At 41.8% G+C, this 25,639-nt stretch overlaps 1 protein-coding gene across 3 annotated transcripts in view; it reads left to right on the forward strand.

The window, feature by feature from the left end:
• Positions 1 to 25,639, forward strand: part of PCGF5 (polycomb group ring finger 5) — a 130,173-nt gene that overhangs the window by 49,512 nt on the left and 55,022 nt on the right. For 2 of the 3 annotated variants that reach the window (XM_047762407.1, XM_047762409.1), the window contains exons 1-2: positions 13,271 to 13,432; positions 15,702 to 16,011. In XM_047762407.1, coding sequence (XP_047618363.1) covers positions 15,900 to 16,011 — 112 coding nt within the window. In that variant the 5' untranslated portion in view covers positions 13,271 to 13,432; positions 15,702 to 15,899. Of the gene's footprint in view, positions 1 to 13,270; positions 13,433 to 15,701; positions 16,012 to 25,639 lie in introns of those variants that run through there. The other variant, XM_047762408.1, reaches the window with a different exon arrangement.

Consider the following 25,639-nt stretch of genomic DNA (forward strand, 5'->3'; position numbering starts at 1 on the left):
GGATCCCGCGTTGCTGTGGCTGTGGCGTAGGCCAGCTACAGCTCTGATTCTACCCATAGCCTGGGAGCTTCCAAATGCCACAGGTATGGCCCTAAAAGCAATAAAGAAATAAATATATAAATAAAAATTTAAAAACATATTCTGGCTTATATACTTGGAAGAGTTACATCAGTATAAATGGAGATTTACTACTCCTCCCTTTCTGTTCAATTCTGTCAACCCCTTCCCTTTTTTATCTTCCTCAGACCCTAGTATAGTCACCCTTAGCTTTTTCTCTGCTCTATTCCCGTACCACATGTTTCCAGTCCTTTAGCCTTTTGGTCAGTCCATTCATCTGTTGTCCATTGTGGCCATCTGCAGATCAGTGCTACTAGAAATATGGTATCCACAGAGTTCCCGTTGAGGCTCAGCAGGTTAAACGTGTGCCATGGTGTAGGTCACAGATGTGGCTTGGATCCCGAGTTGCTTGTGGCTGTGGTATAGGCTGGCAGCTGCAGCTCCGATTCAGCCCCTAGCCCAGGAACTTCCATATGCCACAGGTGCGGCCCTAAAAAACCAAACCAAACAAAACAAAACAAAGAAAGAAATATGGTATCCGGTTCAGCTGGGTTCTCAGTGCTGGGTTGTTTTGTTTGCCTGTTTTTAAATCCTTTTGTATGCGCCTGGACCAATTCTCTCATTTCCTGTAGCCATGATCCTGAATTTGATCAATGTCCTTAAATTCTTTAACCCAGTGGTGGTTGAGTTGTAGTCCCTTCTGGTGGAAACATTCCAGGAGAGAATTTCCCCTCCCCGGTGACTCATGTTCTGTGCTGCTGCTCCAATCTCTACCTCTGTCGTCATATGGCCATCTTCTCTGCCTCTGTGTTCACACATGATGTTCTCCCTGTTTGTCTATCTCCCCTTCTTATAAGGACACTAGTCCCATTAAGTTAGAGTCCAGACCAGGACTCTAGTGTGACCTCATTGTAACTTGATTCAACCTTCAAAGTCCTTATGTCCAAATAAGGTCATAGTCACAGGTTCCAGGGGTCAAGACTTCAATATCTATCTACCTGTATATGTTTTGAGGGGGACACAATTCAACTCATAATAGGCATTTTGAGTAAATCTACCCCCCCCCCCCTTTTTGGCTGCCCTGAAGCATATGGGATTCCCAGGACAGGGATCAGATCTGAGTCACAGCTGCATCCTAAGCCACAACTGTACCAGTGCTGGATCCTTAATCCACTGTGCCAGGCTGGGGATCGAACCTGCATTGCAGTGCTCCCAAGATGCCACTGATTCCATTGTGCCACAGCAGGAGCTCTTTTTTTTTTAAATAACTACCACACCTACAGCATATGGAAGTTCCTGGGCTAGGGGTCAAATTGGAACTGCAGCTGAGGCCTACGCCACAGCAACACTGGCTCCAAGTCTCGTCTGCAGCCCATGCTGCAGCTTGTGGCAATGCCAGATCCTTAACCCACTGAGCAAGACCAGGGGTCAGACCCGCATCCTCACAGAGACAATATCCATTCCTTAACCCACCAAGCCACAATGGGAATTCTGTTAAATCTGTGTGATATTTAACATGTAATGTTAAAGAATGTGGCATATTAAAAGAATGAAGTTAATGGAGTTCCCGCTGTGGTGCAGTGGGTGAAAGATCCAGTGTTGTACTGCTGCAGATCAGGTCACTGCTATGGCACCAGCTTGAACCCTGGCCCAGGAATTTCCACATGCCGTGGCCAAAGTCAAAATAATAATAAAAATAATAAAGTTCAAAAGTATGAAATGGTCATGTTGTTGAGAATAGGTATTATATATGTCAACTGTGAAAAGATAAATTCTATCTATTCAGTTTTTTTAATGACTGTTGTTAGATACTTCTAAAGTGAATTAATTCACATGACATAAAGACTGCCTACAAGCACCTGTGCCTATGCTAATTTTAATTACAGAAATTCTTTTCTTTTCCAATAGAAATAAATAATCCACTTAAAACTTCAGACGTCATTGGTAAAGAGGGTTAAAAAACAAATTGTTCAGGAAATACTGTAAGGGAAAGGGTGATCTACTAATTTATAATCATCAAATTCCAATTAACTTCCTTGGCAGTATTTGTGCTAAGTATCATCCTCCTAAATTTTTAGGAAGTGAAATGTCATTGTAAGTTGTTCAAATCAAGGACAATGCTTGACAAAACTTACCTTTTAGAAGCATGAGTGAATTTATTTATGCGATTACCTCTCTTTTTTGGACTTTTCTTAATTTAGTAAATTAAAATGCCAGCATTCCCACTCTCTAATGTCAAAGCCTCCCCTTTTGTAATTCAAGAGTATAGGTAAGCGAATGGTTCTCAGTCTTGATGACATGTATGAAAAGTACTTTGAAACTCTTTTCCCCTGTTCCCAGAGTCTTTGTGGTTGATGTGTAACAGTCATCCAAAAAGCTGGAAGAGGAGAATATCATTAACACTTGGGCTGTGTAAATTCCTTTGTTTGCCATCTTAGAAATAAAAGCGTCCTTCCTTCTTCAGAGGCCAGATCTAGTTCCCGTAGCCACAGTATCCTTATTCCAAATGTGCCCTCTCTTGTTGCAGATGTTGTCCTTCAAAGGATAAAGGAGCTAGGATGGTGAATTCTCACTGCCCTGTCAATCAAAGCTTCTTCTGAGACCAGTCATCAAAAGCTTATTGCAATTGTATAAGTTCTCAACCCTGGTATACAGGGGAGAGGTTTTTTTTTTAATTTCTTCTTTAAACAATGTTATTGAAGTATGGTTGATTTATAGTGTTGTGTTAATTCTGGTGTACAAGCAGAGCGATTCAGTTATATATACATATACATTCTTTTTCATATTCTTTTCCATTATGCTTGATCATAGAATATTGAATATAGTTCCTTGTGCTGTTGAGTAGGACCTTGTTTACCTGTCCTGTGTATACTAGTTTGCATCTGCTAACTCTAAACTCGCAATCCTTCCCTCCCCGACTCCTCACCCCACAGGGAAGTTTTTAATTGCTGTCATCTATGCATGTCCACAGAGATATTCTCTAGGTCAGGAGCTGGCCAACTACAGCCCAAGGACCAAATATGGCTCACTGCCTGTTTCTTAAATAAAGTTTTATGGGAACACAACTACATCCATTTGTTTACCTACTGTCTTTGGCAGGTTTTGCCCTATATGGGCAGAGTTGCGTGGTTGTGACAGAAATCATATGGCCCACAAAGCTTAAAATGCTCCCACTTAACCCATTATAGATACAATTCGCTCTAGGTGATGCTTCCAAATTGTACAACCGTGTAATTGAAGATCTTCAAGGCCCATTAGAGATGAAATATCTCAAGTCTAAAGCGGGTTTATAGATGGGCAGATCAAGGCTCATAAAGTGAGTTGCCAAGGGTCTTACTGTTTGCTGGTGATTTCCTTTCCCTTTTTTAATAAGATTTTTCCCCTCATAACTTTTTTTTTGTACTGTGATAAAATAAATGTAATGCAAATTTTACCACTTAACCTTTTTTTATGTGTACAGTTCAGTGGCATTAAGCACATTCGTATTATTGTTCTGCCATTACCACCATCTATCTCTGGAATTTTTTCATCTTCCCAAACTGAAACTCTGTACTCATTTAACAATAAGTCTTCATTCTCATCCCCACCCAATGCTCCCAGTCCCTGGTCACCCCCCTTCATCTTTCTGACTCTATGCATTTGACTACTCTAGCTACTTCTTATAAGGGGAATAATACAATATTTGTGACTAGCTTGTCTATAACTTTTTAATTGAAGGAAATGTGCTTCCTTTCAGAAGGAAGGAACAGGAAAATCCAGAGTTCTGGTTGTGGCGCAGCAGAAACGAATCTAAGAACCATTGAGGGTTCGATCCCTGACCTCACTCAGGGGGTCAAGAATCTGGCGTTGCCATGAGCTGTGGTGTAGGTCGCAGATGTGGCTCGGATCTGGCGTTGCTGTGGCTCTGGCGTAGGCCGACAGCTGCAGCTTCCATTTGACCCCTAGCTTGGGAACCTCCATATGCCGTGGGTGCGGCCCCCCCAAAAAACCCCGGAAAATCCTAGCCTTGTCCCTGACTAATTCACCACTTGTCTTGGCCCAGGGTAAGCTGATCAACTTTTCTTATGTCCTCAGCTCTCAATTGGCACACTTTCATATTCTTCTTTGAAGCATATGCCACAGTGTCATGATATTAGTTAAAGTAGAAAAAGAAGATCTTAAAATGAACAGTGGCATAGTCACAAAATATTAATTTTGCAGATCAAGTATTTGGTTCCAATATTTTGGTGGAAAAGAACTCAAATTGATACTCAGAAAGTAACTTGGTGAGGAGTTCCCGTTGTGGTGAAGTGGAAATGAATCCAGCTAGTATTCATGAGAATGTGGGTTCGATCCCTGGCCTCACTCACTGCGTCAGGAATCCGGCGTTGCTGTGAGCTGTGGTGTAGGTCATAGGTACAGGTCAGATCCCATGTTGCTGTGGCTGTGGTGTAGGCCAGCAGCTGTAGCTCCTATTCGACCGCTAGCCTGGGAACTTCCACATGCCCCAGGTGTGGCCCTGAAAAAAAAAAGGGATGTAACTGTGGGCACTGGAATCAGAGCCAAGGATGGTCATTGAGGTCTCATGGACAACTCCTGGGTAGGATACTTCCACTTCAGAATTTGGCAAATTCAGTGTCTCCCTGTCCTAGAGGGTGCTGCCTCCCCACTGCCCACATCTTGCTCCTTGCACTTCCTTTTCTGTGCTCCTCATTACTCATTATTTTTCTCTTTATATACAGTTGTTCTAACCAGAGTAGAACATAATTGTTTTAGTTTACTAAATATATCGTATTTCAGTTCTATCTCCCTGAGACTATTATACCCAGGTCATTCAATTGGAGTTTTAAATGTTCATAAAACTCTTTTATGCTGCTGGGTACATCCTATTTCTTGATTTCATCTTGATGAGTAATTTAAGCCATGATTTTCATATTTTACACACTAACACATTTTAAAGTTCTTGTAGGAGGAGGGAGGGCACCTGGAAGACTAACTGTTCATTACCTCTATGTATATCCTGAAAGCAAGTGAATTATACAAAGGCATTTGTTCTAAGTATTTGTTTATCATTGGGCCTTAAATTATGTCCTGTTTCTTTATTGTTTTTGTCCAGATAAGAAATTCTTAAAAGTAATTCAGCAAGCATGTGTTTGTTTACTATGTACTAAGTGCCTTACTTGTATTATCTCATATATTATCTTCATAAAAACTCCTCTCCGATAGGTATTTTCATTTTATTCACTTAATTAGGGAGAAAACTGAGACAGAAAATAGTTCTTTGCCCTAGAATACGGAGCTAGTGAGAGATTGTGCCAGAATTTGAATATGGGCAGTTGGCTGTAGAGTCAGAATTTGTTTGTCCATTTATTTATTCATTCCTTCATTCAACAAATATTTAATAAGAGCCTATTATGTTTTAGACTCAATTCAAAGGATACAGCAGTAAAAGTCCTGGCTCTCATAGAGTTTATGCTCTGTTAACTATTTTCTATGCGGCCATTCTCATTCATCATCTAATCTAAGACACTTTTTTTTTCTTCTTCTTTTTTTTTTTTTAATGGCCACACCTGCAGCATATGGAAGCTCCCAGGCTAGGGGGTCAAATAAATTGGAGCTGCGGCTGCTGGCCTATGCCACAGCTACAGCCATACCAGATCCCAGCTTCATCTGTGACCTCTGCCACAGCTTGTGGCAATGCCGGATCTTCAACCCACTGAGCATGGCCAAGGATCAAACCCTCATCCCCGATGACACTGTGTCGAGTTCTTAATATGCTGAGCCACAGTGGGAACTCCTAAGATGGTTTGAAGCTTATGCTTTGTTCAACTTGTCAACAAGAAGGTATCAAAGGGAGGTTTGACTTGCAGGAGTTTTTCCAATCATTTGGGAGAACCTCTTTCACCAGAGATGAAGAAACTGCCTAAGACACATTCTCTCTCCTTGAACTGTCAAAAACAAGTGATCACAATTTCTGTTGTAGGGTTTATCTCCCTGAAGGCCAGGAATTAAGGCTATTTTATACTATAGCTAATCTTTCCCATCTCCCCCCCCCCCCACTTTAATTTGGGTCAATTTCCTCTTAGTTTTTCTGCAAATCTGGACCAAAGTTAATCCATATCTTAGTTATTAAATCTTGGAATAGTTGAAGACAGTATGAAGACAATTATTTGCTTGTTTTCAAAAGAGATTTTTGTGCGGTTTTTTTTTTTTTTTTTTTTTTGGTTTGGGTCCGAGATGGAATGGTAAAGCAGGAGAGAGATTATCTTTGGTGGTTTGGCCCCCTCCTCTATCAGATTTGCTTTTTTTCCTCCCACTGGCTCCCCCAGCTTCCCAGCCAGCAAAGTGTTATAGTTAAATACCCTGCTAAAGTGTTAACTCATACTAGAGCCTCATGTCCCTCTCTGGCTGATGATCTCCCTGCCTGTGGATGAAGAGCCCTTCTAATCCTGGTGAACTGAGATCACATAGGTCAAGAGGTGGCTCCTGAGGGCTTAGTTAGGACCCCGCCTGGAGAATTTGCATTTTAATGCAAAACATTTTCTGCTACCCCTTCGTTTGAGGGGGAGTAAATAAAGATTTAACATACCTCTTCTACAAGGTTGAACTAACCCAGATTATTAAACATTTTTGTGGAAATAGTTTGTTTTGGTTTTTTTGTTTTCATTTTTGTCTTTTTAGGGCAACACCCTGGCATATGAAAGTTACCAGGCTTGGGGTCGAATCAGAGCTCCAGCTGCTGGCCTCTGCCACAGTCATAGCAAGGTGGGATCAGGGCTGCGTCTGCGACCTACACCACAGCTCAAGGCAACGCTGGATCCTTAACCCACTGATTGAGGCCAAGGATCAAACCTGAGGATACTCGTGGATACTAGTCAGATTCATTTCTGCTGAGCCACGACAGGAACTCCTTCTTTGTACAACTTTGAATTGCTCAGTGAAATATTTAGGTTTTCCCATCTTCTTTTTAAAAATTGTGTGGCAAATATGAAGAGGAAGAAATGCTCTCTGAGTGTTGCATGCCTATTTATTTATTTACTCTATTTATTCTGTGTTCTGGTTCCATTGCCTTGCTGGGCGTGTCTCATTTATTCTACAGACATTCTGTGGAAGTATCTTAATATCAGGACCTCTGCTAGGTGGGACAGGGTACCATTCCACTGCTGGTGGTCCACAGAATTCTTACTTACACTTTATATTTTTGTGGTCCTTTACAAGTTTATGAACATTTAAAAAAATTTTTTTAATATTTTTCACTTATTTAATCTTTTTAAAAAAATTTTCTTAAAAAATTTAAAAAAGCGTTTTTCACTTATTTAATCTTAGATATGCTCATTGCAACAATGCACAAATATGTAAAGAAAATCTTCCCTGAAGACCAATGATTAAGATAATAGTATTAGTCTTAATTTTCACAGCAAGAAAATAAAGCCAAGGGAAGTTAAGTAACTTGCCTTGAGTAAAAACCAGGCTCTCTTGACTCTGGATGCAGCATCCTTTTTGCTAAACCACATCTTCCTGTAGAATTAGGACTTTTTCAAGTCATGTACCTGCTTTTCTCTGCTGTTTGTTAATGTCAGTTTGCTCCAATTGAATTTCCTACCTTTCTTTGGTCAGAACTTTTTCTAAACTTTTCTATAATCACTCCTAATTTAGAATCATCTACATTCAGACTTGACGGGATAGTCTCAGTTGATGCATTTAAGTCTTTTGTCCATTTATGATTCTCAGGAATTGAATCTGATCTCTCAGCATGGCAGTTGTGGTTCCATACTGATGTTTTAAAATATGGTAGCCCTGATGAGTTGGGGGAGGGGGTGTAAATCCTATTTTCCCGTATAGTCTGCACCCATTTTAGTTATAGTCTTTGTTCTTCCAGTATAACTAGAACTTGTTACAGCCAATGGTTAACATTTCAGTAAAGAAAATGCAGCTACTTTTTTCTCCCTCTCAGAGAAAAGAAAATTTGGTTGGCCTGTCACTTTACATTATATACCCAAAGCACTTTAAAATATTTAGCTAGTTGCAGTCTTGCACAGACTAGTTGCAGACTAATCTTACCTCTATTCCTGATGTTGTTTATCTGTACTCACTTTTAGTATTTTGACTTAATTTCTCTCTTTTTTTTTTTCTGGCATTCCTATTTATTTTCCATATCCATAGCTTTTGGTATTTTGCTTTGAGGTCTTTGTGACTCGCAGTCTTAAGTGTGTAGGGCTAATTTCTTGACCACCCATAGTATGTCTTCTTTCAATTAGAGTTTTTGTCATTGGCCCTCTTCCATTTAGCACGTTGTTAATAAATTTGGTGTATTTCTCCATAATTGTTTCTTATGGATAAGAGTTTACTCCCTGGTGTGATTTTAATTAGTAGTCCTCAAGGGCAGGAATTTTGCCTTAACATACCCTTTGTAAGGATCCCTCCGAGAAGAAACTCAAGGAAAAATACACAGAACATGTCTCAGAGTGTGTGAAATTACTCACTTTTTCAGTTAATATTTATTTGAATGATTGCCTTTGCCATCCACTCTGCCAAGGAAGCGGTCAAGTGCTGGATCCATTGGGCTTCCACGCTAGCAGGAGGTTCAAACAAGTAAACCAGATAATCCAAGACGTGTAATGTGGGACTCGAGAGAATAAATATGAGTCATTTTACATATAAATGGTGTCTGTATATCAAGGAGGCGCCTCAGCTACGTTGAGCTGCCTGAAAAGGTGGCCTTTGAGATCATTGGATACCTGAAGGATAAATAAGTGCTGGGCAGATTTAGCAAGGGTGAGGAGAGGATTGGGATGGGACTGGGACAGAATGCTCATTTGAAAGAACACCCGTCTCTCTAGTGAGAAGGTAAAAAGGTTCATTACGTTTGCAGCATGGAGTTTAATAGAGAAGCTATAAAGGTGCCTGGGAGTCTGGGATGGGCTTATTAAGCATTTGGGCTTTATCTTAAGAATAGGGTTTTTTCAAGCCAGGGAGCAGCATGATCAAATTTTCCGTTAGGGTGCTCTGGCTGTGCTGCAGAGAAGGGTTTGGCAGAGAAGAGCTGTTAGGGAGATGGCTTAAGAGTTCATTGAAGTAATGGGGGAGTAGAGATGATGGTAAACCAGGGTGGGTTAAGTGGAAGGATTCAAGGGACATTTAGCAGAGAGAGTCCTTGAGAATTATTGATTACAACGGAGGGCTGCATTAAGAGAAAAAGACACCTGGTCAAGGGTGATTGGAAGTCCTTTGGTTTTCGGTTCCTTCCCACTCCTCCATCGTTGATTTTGGGCAGTCATAGATTTTGAGCTGTGTCCATGGCCATAAAGTAAATACATTTGGGCCCAGTAGGACACTTTAAATTTTAATATTTTCTAAAATCACTGTAGAAGACTTTTAGATTACAGCAGGTAGTTTTATGTTAGAGATAAATATTTGTAATATTTAATAAATATTTTTTATTTTAATATTTCAGGGAAATGTAAAGATATAACTATTTTTTTATCTTTCAGGGAAATGTAAAGATATAACTCTATTTTTTGTTGTTGTTGTTGTTGTCTTTTTAGGGCCACACCCATAGCATATGGAAATTCCCAGGCGAGGGGTTGAATCGGAGCATTAGCTGCCAGTCTGTGCCACAGCCAAAGCAACACCAGATCCAAGCCACATCTGCGACCTACACCATAGCTCATGGGTAAAGCCAGATCCTTAACCCACTGAGTGAGGCCAAGGATTGAACCCATGTCCTCATGGATACTAGTTGGGTTTGTTACCGCTGAGCCACAACAGGAACTCCAAGATACACCTCTTATCCTGTTAAACATCTGTTCATTGATGATATATTTATTAGGCAAGGAAGGAATGTGAACTTCTCAGTACATAATTACCCGTCTTTTGTCCAGCCTTAACTGAAATAAAAATCTAAGCATAAGTTGTAAAATAATGAGAAGATTTTCAGGTATGCAGATAGCTCCAAGCAGTTCCAGGGGTTGTCAAGAGCCATGTGTGGTACCTTGGAAAAGTCTGGATCAATCAATGATCAAATGAAGTTGCCTCCTTAGTTCAGTAGGCAGCACCTCAGTCTCATAACGAGAGAGTGAAGCAAGTCATCACTTTGGGGTTATGCCAGAGCCACAGCAACGCAGGATCTGAGCAGCATCTTGCAACCTACACCACAGCTCACGGCAACGCCAGATCCTTAACCCACTGAGCAAGGCCAGGGATCAAACCCTTGACCTCATGGTTCCTAGTTGGATTTCGTTAACCACTGAGCCACACCAGGAACTCTGGGTTATGCTGCTTTGGTAGGAAGTCACCAGCATCCAATTCACTCCTAAATACTCTCTAGTCTGTTACTTCCTTCCCTCCCTTCATTTATTCTTCCCTCCCTTTGTTCCTTTATTTTCTTTTAAGTTAATCTTTTTCTTACCTAACCGCCCTTAAATTCTCAGAATCTGGGTTTCTACGTCTGTAAAATGAGAACGCCCAAGTAGATTAGTGATAAGGGGAATTTCAGCTATGATTCTTTTATCTGTCTTTTCTTTTTCCTGGTTCCATATATCCAGTTGCTCCTAGGCCTTTGTTCACTTGAGGGTCCCATTGTTTTTTTTAATTTGTTATTAGAGCCACCCCCTCATACTGAGGCTACTATGGTTTGTTCTAGTTGCCACAGCCAGAACCAAGGGAGGAAGGGTTGAGTTACTGAAAAGCAGTCCCAAAGGAAGAGACACAACCCAGCAGCTAATGGTCCTATGTTTAAATCCTTAGAACCTACACCTAAGTCAGGAAACTTGCCCCTTTGTAACATTCCCTCTTGCCATAACTTTTATTATATTTTTACCCAGACAAGTGTTTGAGTTCTTTATTTGTCTGTTTTGATTTTCTTGTGCGTGTGTGTGTTTTTTCCTTGGCATGGGAAAGGTGGGTGGTAGCTGAAGAGGGGAAAGGAGAAAATACTGAACACTTTTCTGCAAACCATGCTGCCTCTTGAGACACAAAGCACAGATTTTCTTACAAAAGCTGTCTTTCCTTGCTTCCAAGTCTCCCATTTACAGTTTCATTATGGCAACCCCACCTCCACATCTATCTTCAGATAGTGCTTTGTGGCATATTTGTGACCCCTCTCAGCATTGCTAATGTAAATTCGCCTAATACCCAGCCTTAAGCTCATTTCCCCAGGGGATGCTATTTAACTCCATTTAGTGTAGATCACCAATCACACTCAAGGCCCCTGGACTTCATTAAGTGTTATTCTTTAAAAATATACTTACAATAACTTCAGATGCAAATTAGGAACATACCAAGTCATAGTGTATATATTTTAAGGATATACAATAATATCTTCCATCACATATTTTAAATGCACTAGAAATAGGGTGACTTTTCACATGTTAATATGTTTAGTTTCCAAGATGAAAGATCTGGAGAGCAATCCTTCAGCTATAAAGTCATTTTAGGAGTTCCACTGCGGTGCAGTGGGTTAAGGATCCAGTGTTGTCACTGCAGTGGCTGGGGTGGCTGTTGTGGTGCAGGTTCAGTTCCTGACCTGGGAATTTCCACATGCCGCAAATTCAGCCAAAAAAAAAAAAAGTCATTTACCTGACTAGTTAGTTTTTTTTTTTTGCTCGTTGCGATTGCTGGGACTTATTGAAGTTGATCCCAGCTTGGAAATTGGCATGTATGCTTTTGCAAAATGGTTCTTATAAGGACTGTGACAATGCAGTCATTGAAAACTTTCAGAAAATGTATTGCCCCTGCTAGGTTGTTAAAAATTGGTAATTTTTAAATGTTATGTCCACTCTATGTAAGTTTATTATAAATTGGATATTTTTAAAGCTGCCTTATATACCTCTTAGTGTATTTTAAACTTGAAGTAGATCTTGGAATACTTAGACTCTGCTAGACCAGTGGGCATTGTGTTCATTAGTTTGCCACTAGAGCCATCTCCACTCTGGTAGTAAGTAAGGTGACTCAACTGGAGATAAAGCAAATACTTTGCATTAATTTTCCCCCACCCTCTCTCCATTACTGTCAACTTGCTCGCTATCACTGCTCACACTTCTCCAGAAACAAAGATGATGTAATTGCAGCACCTTTTTCTCCTTTTAACACTAAAGATTGAAAGTTGCCCTTGGCAGATAACCTTCGGGATATTGTTTTGAACTTTTGTTTGACTGGTGGAGACCACACTGATCTGCCTGCTCTTTCAGGATTACTGGATTGCAGTCTTTTAAACAGCAAAGAACCAGGTCTAATTTATGTTAGGAAAATAGTGGTTGTAGTAGAAATTTGTAAGATTGTGGAATGCAGTATATTAGGATTGAAAGACTTTGAGGAATCCGTTAATGTATGCTTTTGAATAAATGTTTTGCAATGAATGGCCTCTTGTCCTTCTCAAAGTCCTCTAGAAAGAAAACTGGGATTTTTTGCTTGTTTGAACCTTACAAACACTAATAATTCTTTACATTTCCTCTAACAACCCCACCCCCACGGCTCTCCTGTTTGGTTACAGATCCTGATCTCCAGACCCACCCCACAGTAACAAGTTACTTATTGATTCCTTTTTTTTTTTTTTTTTTGTCTTTTTATTGGCACACCTGCTGCATACGGAAATTCCCCAAGCCAGAGGTCCAATAGGAGCTGCAGCTGCCGGTCTACACCACAGCCACAGCAGAGATCCGAGCATCATCTGCGACCTACACCACATCTCAGGGCAAGCAGGATCCTTAACCCACTGAGGCCAGGGAGCTAACCGTATGCATCTCATGGATACCAGTCTTGTCTTAACCGCCGAGCCACAAGGAGAATTTCCTTTGGTGATTCTTAAGGTGCTAATCAAGCGGTCTTCCTGCCCGGCCCTTGGGGGACTGGCGTGGGGAAGATACAGCTGAGTAGACAGTTTCATGGGGTGACTCATTCTCAGCACTGACCATTGCTTGTAAACCCGCCAGGGAAAATATGCCGGGCATTGTTATGATGAAAACAATCGGGAGGGTTGGTGGTGAGGAGAAGAACCGAGGTAAAATTTGGCCAGAGCTTACAGTCGCCCTAGAGCTAGGCCAGCAGGGCGGGCGGGGCGCCCGCGGCACCTGCGAGGAGCGCGGGGCCGGCGGGCGTGGCCTGCGGGCGTGGTGGCGGGGGGCGTGACGGGGGCGGGGCCGGCCGGCGGCGCCGGCGGTTGGAAGGGGGTGGAGTTGCCCTTGGAGGCGGCACCCGCCCTGGGCCCCGAGGCCCGCCGCGCCCTATCGGGCCCGAGCCGAGTGGCCCCGCGGAGCCGGCGCGCTCCCGCCTGCAGGGGGAGGGCGGACGGGGCGCCGGGACCGGCCACGCCGCGGCGGGCCCTGTTTCTCTTTCACTTTCCTTCCCTCTGAGGCCGGCGCGTTGGCGGGCGCGGAGCGACGGCAGCGGCGGCCGCGGGGTAGGTACCCGGCGGGCGGGATAGCGGCAGAGGGGCCAGGACCCCGGCCGCCCCCTCGCTCCCCGCCCAAGTTTGTTCCCTGAGCCCGAGCGGCACCTCCGGGCACCTGCCCTGGCGGGCCCCGCCTGGAACCAGGAGAGCCCTTCCCGGTTGGGGTCAGGGGTGGCCGGCCGGGGTCTGGGGGCTTCGAAGTCGCGCGGTGCGCTCGGGGGCGGAGAGGGCGGCGGGCGGCCAGCTCGGGGAGAGGCAGCGCGTCCTCTCTGGCGCAGGCCGGGCCCGGGCCCGCGCACCTGCCAGGCGGGCGGGGCGGCTGGGGCTCGGACCGCCCAGAGCCATGCTACTACCCGGTCTGTCCGGGGGACGCGGAAAAGTTCCCTCCTGCCCCCGCCCCGCCCCTGCAAGTACTTGGCTTCCTTTAACCGCCCTGGTGACGAGGCTCTATGGCTTAGGATCTAATGCCACCCCAGATCGGGACCGGGCATCTTCCCCTTCAGTGGACTTTTTCTGACTTTGGAGCTTTGTGGCAAACCTGTGGGAAAGGCAGGGCTGTTAATACCAGAATACAGAGGAGGAAGCTGGGACCCAGGCACGGATATTAAGTGCCTTGCTGAAGGTCATATAGGGCTCAGGATCAGCACTCAGACCCCCTAATTGATAATTATGTTCTCTTCTGTTACACAATCGACAAGATATCCTGAGCGGGTAGGATGATTACTTGCAGAACCTATTCCGTTCACTTTGTCAGTGACGATGTGTCTGTCGATGGAAGATGGAATGATGTGTTTTACCTCTCTGGTTGCTTTACACTTACCTATGAGTTAACATCTAAGTTAGAAAAGTTTTTTATTGAATTATCTCAGGAGATCAACATCTTTTTTCGTGTTGTGTTTTCTCAGAGGACGCGTTTGTTGTAAGAAACCTTTAAAACTTTTTTTTTTTTAAAGTAACCATATGGATAAGTCATACTAAACGTTTCTGGGAAGAAAAAGTTAATGATACTAAAATTTTACAGTGTACTAGCTTTATGTATATTGTCTCATTTAATTGTCATCGCTGGAGGAGGCTGGCATTCTTGTTTTCATTTTTCAGTTTAAAAAACCCTGAGGCTTAGGGAAGATATGTAGCATTGCCCAGGTAACATTTACTAATTGTGACTGGTTTCCATTAAAGATTTTGCAGTGTAATAGAAGAGATAAAGAATGAATGTAACTAAATCAAAATACAAGGGAAAATATGAGAGAAGTAAGGTGTAAAAAAACAGGGTAAGATTACACTGAGGCTAGCTTTGGAAAAATATTTTGAATCATAGGTAGGTTCTCGGGAGTTCCCGTTGTGGCTCAGCAGTAACGAACCTGACCAGTATCCAGGAAGACATGGATTTGATCCCCGGCCTCGCTCAGTGGGGTTAAGTATCCGGCATTGCCTTGAGCTGTGGTATAGGTCGCAGATGTGGCTTGGCTCTGGCTGTGGTGTAGGCCGGCAGCTGTTATCTCTGATTTGACCCCTAGCCTGGGAACTTCCATATGCCACGTGTGTGGCCCTAAAAAGACCAAAAAAAGAATAGGAAGAATAATAGGTAGGCCCTAGATAGAGGAGAGGAGGGGGGCTTGTCAGATGGAGAGCATAGAACCTGCAGAATGGACTATGGCGAGACCAGTCCTTTCAGTTTGCATGATTGTTGAAGGGTATGTTAAGGTCAGCCTCTGGAGGGTTATATGACAAGGTAAGAAATTTAAACGCCTTTCTGTTTCAGAGTAAAGAGGAGACACTGACATTCTTTGAGAAGAGGATCCAAATGTAACAGAAGGAAAGGTAGACTAAGTTGGGCTGCAGATAGAAAGGCAGTAGTCAAGTAGGGTAACTGGATGGAATGGAAAAGAACCTCAGTTTGATTTGATTACTGACTGGGTGTGGCGTACAAAATGGAAACAGGAAGGATAATAGACTTCAATTTTGAATCTTTTAGCTTGTGTTGGCAGGAACTCCTAAAAGAACAGTCTAGCAGATAGTTAAAATAGGTTACTGAAGAGGTAAAGATACCAAAGCGGGAGTTAATAGCCTAAGGTGTCATTGTTTCGAGGTGATAGTTGAGGCCTCAGGATTGGATAGATTTGTCATTATTCTGAATTAAGCATAGCAGATTTGTAAATTAATGCTACAATGAGGGAAACACTGTTCACTCAATTTGGAGCATGTAACACTTGCTGCTAATATAAAAATGTTATTACAGTATGAGGAATTTGATGCCTTCTCTCATTTTTTTAAAAAGTTATCGTGGAAGAAGATATGGGAAAGCAGAACCACCAAAAAGAGTGATGACCAGCGATCTCATAAGAAGTCTGGATGTTGGTTCTCATGCCTTGGGACATCCAGTTGGGAACTCCACACCAGTTCCTGGGATTAGACTTTCATCCACTTAATAACCCTCTTTGCCTGAACTGCTAGAGCCCGTCCTACCTAACCACGAATGGCTACCCAAAGGAAACACTTGGTAAAAGATTTCAATCCATACATCACCTGCTATATCTGTAAAGGGTATCTGATCAAGCCAACTACAGTGACGGAATGCCTCCATACCTGTAAGTATTTTTTTTTTTTTTTTGTTCATCAACCCATCAGAAGTTTTGGGTTACACTTGTTCTTTTAAAACTACCACATTCCTCCCCCTCCCCGGATTGTAACTTGTGAAATAGTAAGTAGCCTAAGAATTAACTTTGAATTTACTTTCAGAATTGAATTTGTTGGGATACTAGTGGTATAAATGTTTCTTGTTTTTTTTAATCGTAATAGTTGACTTTTCTATGATTGTAAAATGTTCTAAAGATCATAAGTGTTTATTACTTATTGGTTTTGTTTAGCTGTATTTGTGGCATGTGGAAGTTTCTGGGCCAGGGATAGAACCCATGCCACAGCAGTGACCTGAGCCACAGCAATGACAACACTGGATCCTTAATGCCTAGGCCACCAGGGAACTCCAGTTATAGGTTTAAAAAGATTTTTTTTTCTTTTTCCTGCTAAACCTGTGGCATATGAAGTTCCCAAGCTAGGAGTCATGTTGGAATTGCAGCTGCAGGCCTGTACCACAGCCATTGCAAGACAAGATCCAAGCCTCATCTGAAAATTGTGCCACAGCTTGTGACAATGTCACGTCCTTAATCCACTGAGCGAGTTCTGGGATTGAACCCACATCCTCACAGAGGCAATCCGGGTCCTTAACTCACTGAGCCACAATGGGAACTCTGAGTTATGGGGGTTTTTTTTTTAAAGTGAACTATCTGAGGTTTTTGATTTTTGAAAATTATATTGAGGAGTTCCCTGGTGGCTCAGTAGATTAAGGATCTGGTATTGTCACTGCTATGGCTCAAGTCACTGCTATGGTGTGGGTCCCATCTCTGGCCTGGGAACTTCCACATGCTACAGGCATGGCCAAAAAAATAATTACTGAAAGAATGAACATGCTCAGAGATTTTTTAGGGTATTCATACTTTAATTCATTGTGGGTTTTTTAAACCACTTTATTGAGTTATGGTTGTCATAAAAAGCTGTACATATTTAATGTATATAACTTGATGAGTTTAGAGACAAGTATACACCCATGAAATCATCACCACATCAATGTCATAAACGTGTCATCACCTCCAAAAGTTTTCTTCCATCCTCTTATTATTACAGTATAATAATAATAATATTATAAAATCTGTCTCAGCGAGCGCATTTTAAAGTATACAACACAGTATTGTTAACTATAGGCACTGTTCTGTACAGTAGATCTGTAGGACTTGCCTTGTACTCTAGCAGCCTCAGCATCACCTGGGAACTTGTTCGAAATGCAAATTATCAGACCTTACCCCAGAATTACTGAAACAGGCATTCCAGGAGTGGGCCCAGCCATCTGTTTAACAAGCCCTCTGGGCGATTCTGAAGCATTCATTCAGAAGTTTGAGACTCACTGTTTTAATATGATCATGTCTGTGGAACTCTAACAAGTTTCTTTTTCACCTGTCCTGTCAATAGAGGAAGGACATTTTTATAGCCATTTGGGCCAGGATTTCGCATAACTTTTGTGTTTTTGCCAATGTGAATTTATTCTCCTATTTCATTGAAAGTAATTCCAGTAAGCTCTAGTTTAATGCCTAGTGTATTGTTTTTATATTTGGATTTCTCCAGCAAAAACTGCCAACTCTGGAAGATAAGAAGAAACCACAAATGCTCCATTTCTACCTATATAATACAGATTTTATATCTGTTCTTCTGAAAGAAAAATTTGGGGGAGAGAATGAAATCCTGGTTTGAATGCCACTCTTTTGAAGGAAAAAATAAAAGATTCTAGAAATTAATCAGTTTGGGAGTTCCCATGGTGGCTCAGGGGTAAGGAATCCAACTAGTATCCATGAGGATGCAGGTTTGATCCCTGGCCTCCCTTAGGGGGTTAAGTATCCCTTGTTGCCGTGAGCTGTGGTGGAAGTTGCAGACGTGGCTCAGATCCCATGTGGCTGTGGTATAGGCTGGCAGACTCCTAGCCCAGGCACTTCAATATGCCACAGGTGCCGCCCTGAAAAACAAACAAAAAAAAAAAGAAAAAAATCAATTTATAAGCAATGATTATGTTTGCAACAGCAATTTAAGGTTTAAATGGGTAGGCAACAGTTTAACTGCTCAAGTCAATTCTGGCCTAAAAATCCCCTTGGCAGTCATCAGGCCCCTTTACTGAGAGATGCACATACCTTTACTGAGAATGTGCATAGCACATGGCAGAAATGTAATTAAAAGACAGTGTAAATCACAAATGTGACCTTTATCATCCACAGAGAACACAGAACAGTAGAGTAAAAGAGGAAAGAGTGAGGGATTCAACCCTGTGTCTATAGAGGATTCTGTAGTACTAATCCCTATGCTCTTTCTGGTCCTTGGATTTTTGTGTATTTTTTTGGCTTGTATTTGTGTTGGAGCTTATAGGCAAAACCAGACAAACAAAAAACCTGTTGCAGTTGCAAAATATCCTCTGATTTGTATTGATAGAATAAATAGTACTGCAAATCAGTGTTCCTCAGTCATTGGTTGAGTCTTTGTGTCTCCCTGGTTTAGGTATAAAGTGGAAGAGTTGTGATGGCACTGTGATTGGGATCAGTGTCTGGTAGAGAAGATGGCCAAATGGGGCATGAGGAAAGGGAGAAGTGTTAAGTGATAGTGAGGTGCCCCATGATTTTTTCCATCTTGACTTTGGCATATAAAAAGAATATCTTATTAAAATAACTTTGTACGTAGACTACAGTTTTATGATGCTGTAAGGAAAGAAGAGGTAAACATTAGTTCTTATTATGAAAACTCATAATAAAATATAAAATGTTGTTCTTACTATTCAAGTTTGAAACATATAAATGGATCTTTATTACTGGTAAGCAAAATCAGACTTTGGGGCCCAATCCCTTTGGACTTCTCTGGTCAAGTGAAGAAAGAATATCAAGCTAGGGAATGTATAAAATAAATTTGGATGCTGTTAAGTGTGATGAAAATAATGAAACAAAACGATATAATAGCAGATATATGTCAGGATATTGCCCAGAATGGAATACCAGCAAAGGAACCCTAGAGTGTTTTCTGAATTTCCTTAGCCTTGGGCCACAGGCCTTCCCAGGCTGGGACAGAAGCCCTTGGGTGTGGCTGCAGCAGAGGTGTGTTGGAGTGCAAGGTCGGGGTCGTGAGTGGCCCTCCCTCTGATGTGGATAAAGGAATTTACTTCACTCTTTCTGAATACTCTATAAATAGTCAGCTCTCTCTCTCTCCTCCTCAGATCAGGTAGGTTCTTGTTCCCCTATTCTTCTCCCATTGAGAAATTCTGGCGCTCACACTGCCTGGCTTCCATGTGGATGTAGGAGCAAAGGCCAGAATGGCAGCAAGCTGTCTGATTGCCACAACCTTGGTGTTAACAGCACTCAGTTCTGTAGAAGGCAGAGAAGGGGGCAGGCCAGTCAGAAGGAAAGGTGAGGCAGAGGTGGCCCTGTAGGCTGTCCCACGCTCCTGACAAGTAGCTGCAGAGAAAAAGGCTTCTAAAAGCCTTTAAGTAAGCTCATATCTCATCCACTAAAACCAGTTCACTTTAGCCAGCCAAGGACATTCGATAAAAGGATATAAAACTTCTCAATGAGGTAAAAATTTAAAATACGGACTATTCTCTTTAAATAATCACTTAATGCTAGATGAACTAAACGCACATTAACCATGGTTACATGTCAGTGAGGTAATTTTAAACCTAAACCTAAGGAAATAAACTTGCTCACACAAATAATTATTGAATTGTTTAAATAATTAGATACTGGGCACTTTGCTAGCCTTTGGAGCAGGGTGGTAATAAGATAAATTTGGGGGAGTTCCCGTCGTGGCTCAGTGAAATCTAACTAGCATCCACGAGGATGCAGCTTCGATCCCTGGCCTTGCTCAGTGGGTTAAAGATCCAGTGTTGCTGTGAGCTGTGGTATAGTTGGCAGACATTGGCATTGCTGTGTCTGTGGTACAGGCTAGTGGCTACAGCTCCGATTAGATCCCTAGCCTGGGAACTTCCATATGCCATGGGTGTGGCCCTAAAAAAAAAAAAAAAAGATGAATTTGGAACTTAAAACTGCCAAGCAAAACTCATAAGCCAAGAAGAAATTTCTGCAGGTATATTTGGATATTATTTTATATGAACTCATTTCTTCTGACTTCTCCTGCCTATGCTGATGTCTCCCCAATCTTTATTTCTGGTATAGTCCTTCTGAGCTTCAGAATCCCACTGGATGTCCACTTAGACATCCTGAAGTCACTTGGAACTTAACGTACCTAAAAGCGAATGGATGTTGTACCACCACTCAGTTATCTAAGAAGTACGCTCCATGCTTGACTGTCTTTCTCTCACTAACAGAACAGGGCAGGAGTCCGTCGGGTCTCTGCTTGTAAGCTGTCTCAGTCTGTCCCTTCACTGCCATCCCCTGTGACCGTTCTTGCTCAGGCCTTCATTCCTTCTCACCAAAGTACCTGCAGCTCACTCATAAACTGTGTCAATGGTGATCATTTCTAAGAGCTCATTGTCTTCATCACTCATTCTTCAGCTGACCCAAAATTTCCTAAAGGTACCCTGCTTCCCTCAGGATATAAAACTACTGAGCTGATTTCTGCCTGCCTCCTCCCCAACCATCTGACATGCATGCACACCTTTGCTGTTCAGCTGCTTGCTCATGGAACTTCTCATATGGCTGGCTAGCAGCGATCTATCCTTTAAAACTCACCTACTCCAAGGTATGCCACTCACCTGCTCCCACAGGCAGATTTCAGTTAAGAATATCCTTAGTACCTGCTATTTGAGCACTTAATAAAAGCTTAAATGAATATATAAATGGCCAGTTTGTTGACTATTCCATTTTTTTTCCTTTCAAAAATTCAGATGCAGTGATAGGTAGCTTGAAAGGCATGTAGGCAATGTCAGTTAGGAATTATGAATTTGGAAAAACTGTCTTCTGAAATACAGGTGGGAGGAGTTCCCTGGTGGCTCAGTGGGTTAAGGATCTGGTGTGGTCACTGCTGTGGCTCAGGTTGCTACTGTGGCGAGGGTTCAACCCCTGGCCCAGGATGTCTTCATGTGATGGGCGTAGCCAAAATAAAGTAAAGTAAAATAAAAGTGGGAACTTTGTGGGTTTTAGACAGAGAGGGAGTGGGAGAGGGAGAGATGCAGGATTAGGGAGTAGAGATTGGTGGTTCTTCATTAAGGGACGCTCTATCTCTTGCACCAGGATCCTGAGAAACTTTTTGAGGTTGCTTAGAGTGTATTTTCTGTGGTTGTATAGGTTGTTGACTTAAAATGAAAGACTTTTCACTTAAACTGAGAACAAAGGAGCTTTGTTCTAGCAGCTGAAATGTGCAGAGCACAGTGCATTGGTTCTTAACTCTTTTGTGGTTAGAGGCCCCTTTAAGAATCTGATGATTCTTTCCTCAGAAAAAAAGGAAGGTTATAGACATAGAATTCTGTGGTACAGGAAAGGAAAGCTTTCTTCTCTTTGCCTTTTCAGAGATTATGGCCGTAATCCCTTAACTAAGAATGAATTCTTTAGAAAAACAGTGTTGTACTTAGTTTTTAACTTAGGCAAACAAGAAGGGTTAATTGATAATTAAATACAGTTGATGTGACAGTTAAGGGACATGGTAATTTTATGTAGTAATGTGTAAGAATGAAGGAATAATTTAATCAAAAGATGGTAAAATTTACTTCCATCATTTATTGTTTTTTGAACAAGTGTCATGAATACACAAATATTTAATTAAGATACAGAGAATTCTTGATACATTGGAACTCAGTGTTTAAAAATCTTTTGCCACATACACTTGCTATTCAAAGTGCAGTCTCCAGACCAGCAGCATTCTCATCTGGGAAGTTATTAGATGCACACATTCTGGGGCCTTGCCATACACCTACCGAATCCGAATCTCTGGGAAGAGGGCCAGAAATCTGTGTAATAACAAGCTCTTCAGGTGATTCTGTTGGGCACTAAAGTTTAAGAAGCACACTTTGGACCACATGTTTGTAATACCAATGTCTCTTGAAATAGGCAGTTTGTACTTTTTGTTTTGTTTTGTTTTTTGTTTTTTCTAGGGCCGCTCCTGCAGCTTATGGAGGTTCCCAGACTAGGGGTCCAATCGGAGCCACAGCCGTCAGCCTACGCCAGAGCCACAGCAACACGGGATCTGAGCCGCGTCTGCAACCTACATCACAGCTGACAGCAACACCGGATCCTTAACCCACTGAGCAAGGCCAGGGATCGAACCCGCAACCTCATGGTTCCTAGTCGGATTCGTTAACCACTGAGCCACGACGGGAACTCCCCAGCAGTTTGTACTTTTAATCCTATAGTAATTGAAATAAATGCTAATAAAATTAAAATAATGGCTGTTATTTATTGACTGTCATATTTGGGATCATGGGCTTTACATGTTGCCTTATTTAATCTTCCCAAGAACGCGTCTAGTTAGGTGGTATTATTAAATCAGTCTGCAAATGTTTATTAGCACCTACATTGGGCCAGTCATTACTCTAGCCAGTGGGAAGACAGCAATAAACAAGACAGGCATAGTCTGCCCTCCTAGAATTTATGTTCCGATAGAAGAGGGAGACAAAGAGCACATAAGTGGTATAATTTTAGATGCTATGTATAACACCTACTAGGAAGAAAAATAGAGTAAGGTCTTGCTTGGAAGTTTCCATTTGAGCACAGACCATAAATAATAGGAAAGCAAGCTATGAAAAGACTTGAGGGAAGAGTATTTCAGATTCTTATTCCAGTGTTTTTCAGAGATAAAGCTAAGAAAGCTTAAGTAACTCAGCTAATAAGTGCTAGAGATAGGTTCTGAATCCTGAGTAGCTGACTTGAGTGCATTTTTGTAATAAATTAGGACATTTTCTAATTTTATTTTTTCTTCTCTCTGCTACTCTACATTTTCTAAAATTCCTTAAGGAACATATGAATTTTAAAAATATAGATAGTAAGCGTCCTCTAACTGTGTTTTTGTGACTGTATACCATCATTATATACCCAATCAGGATCTGAACTTGTAAATAATTCTGAATGAGTAGCCATTATAATGAAGAAGAGATATAAATTGAACTTTCCAATGATGTAGTCTTTATAAAATTGAATTTTTAGAGTCAAGACTTGTTTTTAGAATAATAAAGACCTAAATAGAAATTATATTTAAAGTTTCAGTAGGTGCAAATATAATGTCCTAGGGTTGTAGTGGAGATAAGGTCATTGATGTAACTGACGTTACGTGTTTCAAACAGTATTTTGGCAGAAACTAGTCATTCATTTCTGAAAGTGATTCTGAAAGTTCATTTTGGTGATTCTTTTTAAATAGGAAGTGATAATCATAGGCCTTAAACAATCTAGGTGTCATTATTATTAGTAATTATGTTAATAATTATATCAGGTGTATAGTTCTCTTAGTTTTTGAAACTATGCATTTGATAATAAAGAATGTTTAAACAGTTGAGCAAATTCATAGTGGACACTAAAAGACAAAACTAGGAGATAACAAACTGTCTTCTGTGTTGGTTTCTGAGAATAAATTATATCTAGGTCAGAATGAGTTGGAACTGATTCCAGTGATGGGTGAGAAAAAAATAAGTAACCTAAAACCCAAAAGTACTCAGAGTTAGAAATTACGGTCCATGTTCAGGTATATTTAAGAGTCTAGCACAAAGGTTGAATGTAACCATTATGAACAAGTACAGTCCAGCCAGTATAGACAAAACAAAAGATCATTTCCATTTGGATACTTTAAAATGGAAAATAGATACTTCGTAACTTCTGGTATTATAATATACTGATTTTTACCGGACTGTATATTTATCAGAATGTCAAAAACCAGTGAACAAAGCTATATTCTCTCAGAACGTTCAACCACTGACACTTCTTTACTCAGAGAACAGAAAATGATCATTTTATTTTAGGAAACTACTTAGCTTATATCAAATTAACTCATTTTAATTGTCAAGAAAATTATTAGTCAACTCAGAATCTCTTCCCTTGCTTTAGTTGAAAACGTAGGCTGATTTCTGACTTGACTAGAGTAATTAATATACCTGCAGGTCCTAAAATCATGGCTCCCTTTTCTGTTCCTAACCCTTGTGTCCTCATTTATTCCACAAATACTTACTGAGCACCTCCTCCTCCAGATACTGTTCTGGGCACCTGGGGCACATCAGGCGACGTCGTAGGCAGAAAGTCATAGTGTATGTGATCAGGTAATACATGCTGTGGAAAAAGGGAAGGTTAGGCCGGGTAAGGGAAGTTGGGTGGTCAGTGAGAAAGTGTTAGGACTGAAAATAAGCCTGTGTTCAGGGTAGGCCTCCCTAGGAAGGTGGCGTTTGACCAGACTTGAGGAGGTGGAGGAGTTGCCAGCCAGCTATCTGAGGGAGCAGTACTCCGTGTAGAGGAAATAATGAGCAGAGGCTGTAAGGCAGGATGCTGGGCACGTTGAGAGATGGTTGGGAGCCAGAGTGGCCAGTTAGCAGCGAGTAAAGGAGTCCAGGGAGGGGTAGGATGGAGTGGGGTGGCAGACGGGCAGAGGCACAGCACACTGTTCTTATTGGGCCCCTTTTCAGGATTTTGGCTTTTACTCTGAGAGAAAAGAGTATCTATTTCAGGCAGGATTGACATGGTCTGATTTATGTTTAAAAGCATCCCTTGAGTTGCCATCGTGGCACAGAAGAAACGAATCTGACTAGTAGCCATGAGGATGTGAGTTTGATTTCTGGCCTCGCTTAGTGGGTTAAGGATTCGGTGTTGCCGTGAGCTGTGGTGTAGGTCACAGCTGTAGAGCTAATTCAACCCCTAGCCTGGGAACTTCCATATGCCACGAGGTGGCCCTAAAAAAAAAAGGACAAAATGAAAGCATCCCTTAGATTGCTTCAAAAAGTAGACCTGTGGGGAGGCTACCACAAGAGTGCAGGCAAGAGGTGACAATGGCTTGTGCCAAGACAGTGGGCGGTAAACATCGATTCTGGTTACATTGTGAAGGTAGAGCCAGATTTGCTAGTGAACTGTATGTTGCTCATAAAAGAGAAAGGAGTCAGGATAGCATCGAGATATTTGCTCTAAGATACTTAGACCAAGGACAGAGATACCGTCAAATCATTTAGGAAAGGATGAGGGTGGACGATCAGGAGGTTATATTTTAGGATTTGAATGTAAACTGTGAAACATCCAAACAGATGCCCAGTTGGGAGTTGGACACATGAGTCTATAGATTATTGGCATTTAGATCTAATTTAATAATCTGTGAGAGCCCCAAGGGAGCAAGTATTGATAGAGAAGAGAAGAAAGAGGCTGAAGGACTTCGCCCTGGGTGCTGAGGAGGAGTAAGTGCAGTAGGAGGAAAGCTAGAGGTCCCCGGAGGCAAAGCCAACGCCAGAGGAGGATCAGCCAAGTTAGCTGCTTTGAGTAAGAGGGGACTGAGCCCTGGGCTGAGTGTGAAGGAGGGTCCTGGGTACTCTGGCTGAGCACTTTCGGGGGTGGGAGGGGCAAAGTCCCAGGGGGTGTGAGAAGATGGAAATGTTTTAATAATTGTACAGTGACTGTGTAAGTTTCATCTTAACAAATTAAGAAGGCTGAAGAAAAGAACTGAGAGAGAGTGTACAGGTAGCTCTGAAATGGGGTAAAAGCCGACAAGGGAAAGAGGGTC

The sequence above is a fragment of the Phacochoerus africanus genome, chromosome 15, assembly GCF_016906955.1.
Source record: "Phacochoerus africanus isolate WHEZ1 chromosome 15, ROS_Pafr_v1, whole genome shotgun sequence".
NCBI classification, from domain to species: domain Eukaryota; kingdom Metazoa; phylum Chordata; class Mammalia; order Artiodactyla; family Suidae; genus Phacochoerus; species Phacochoerus africanus.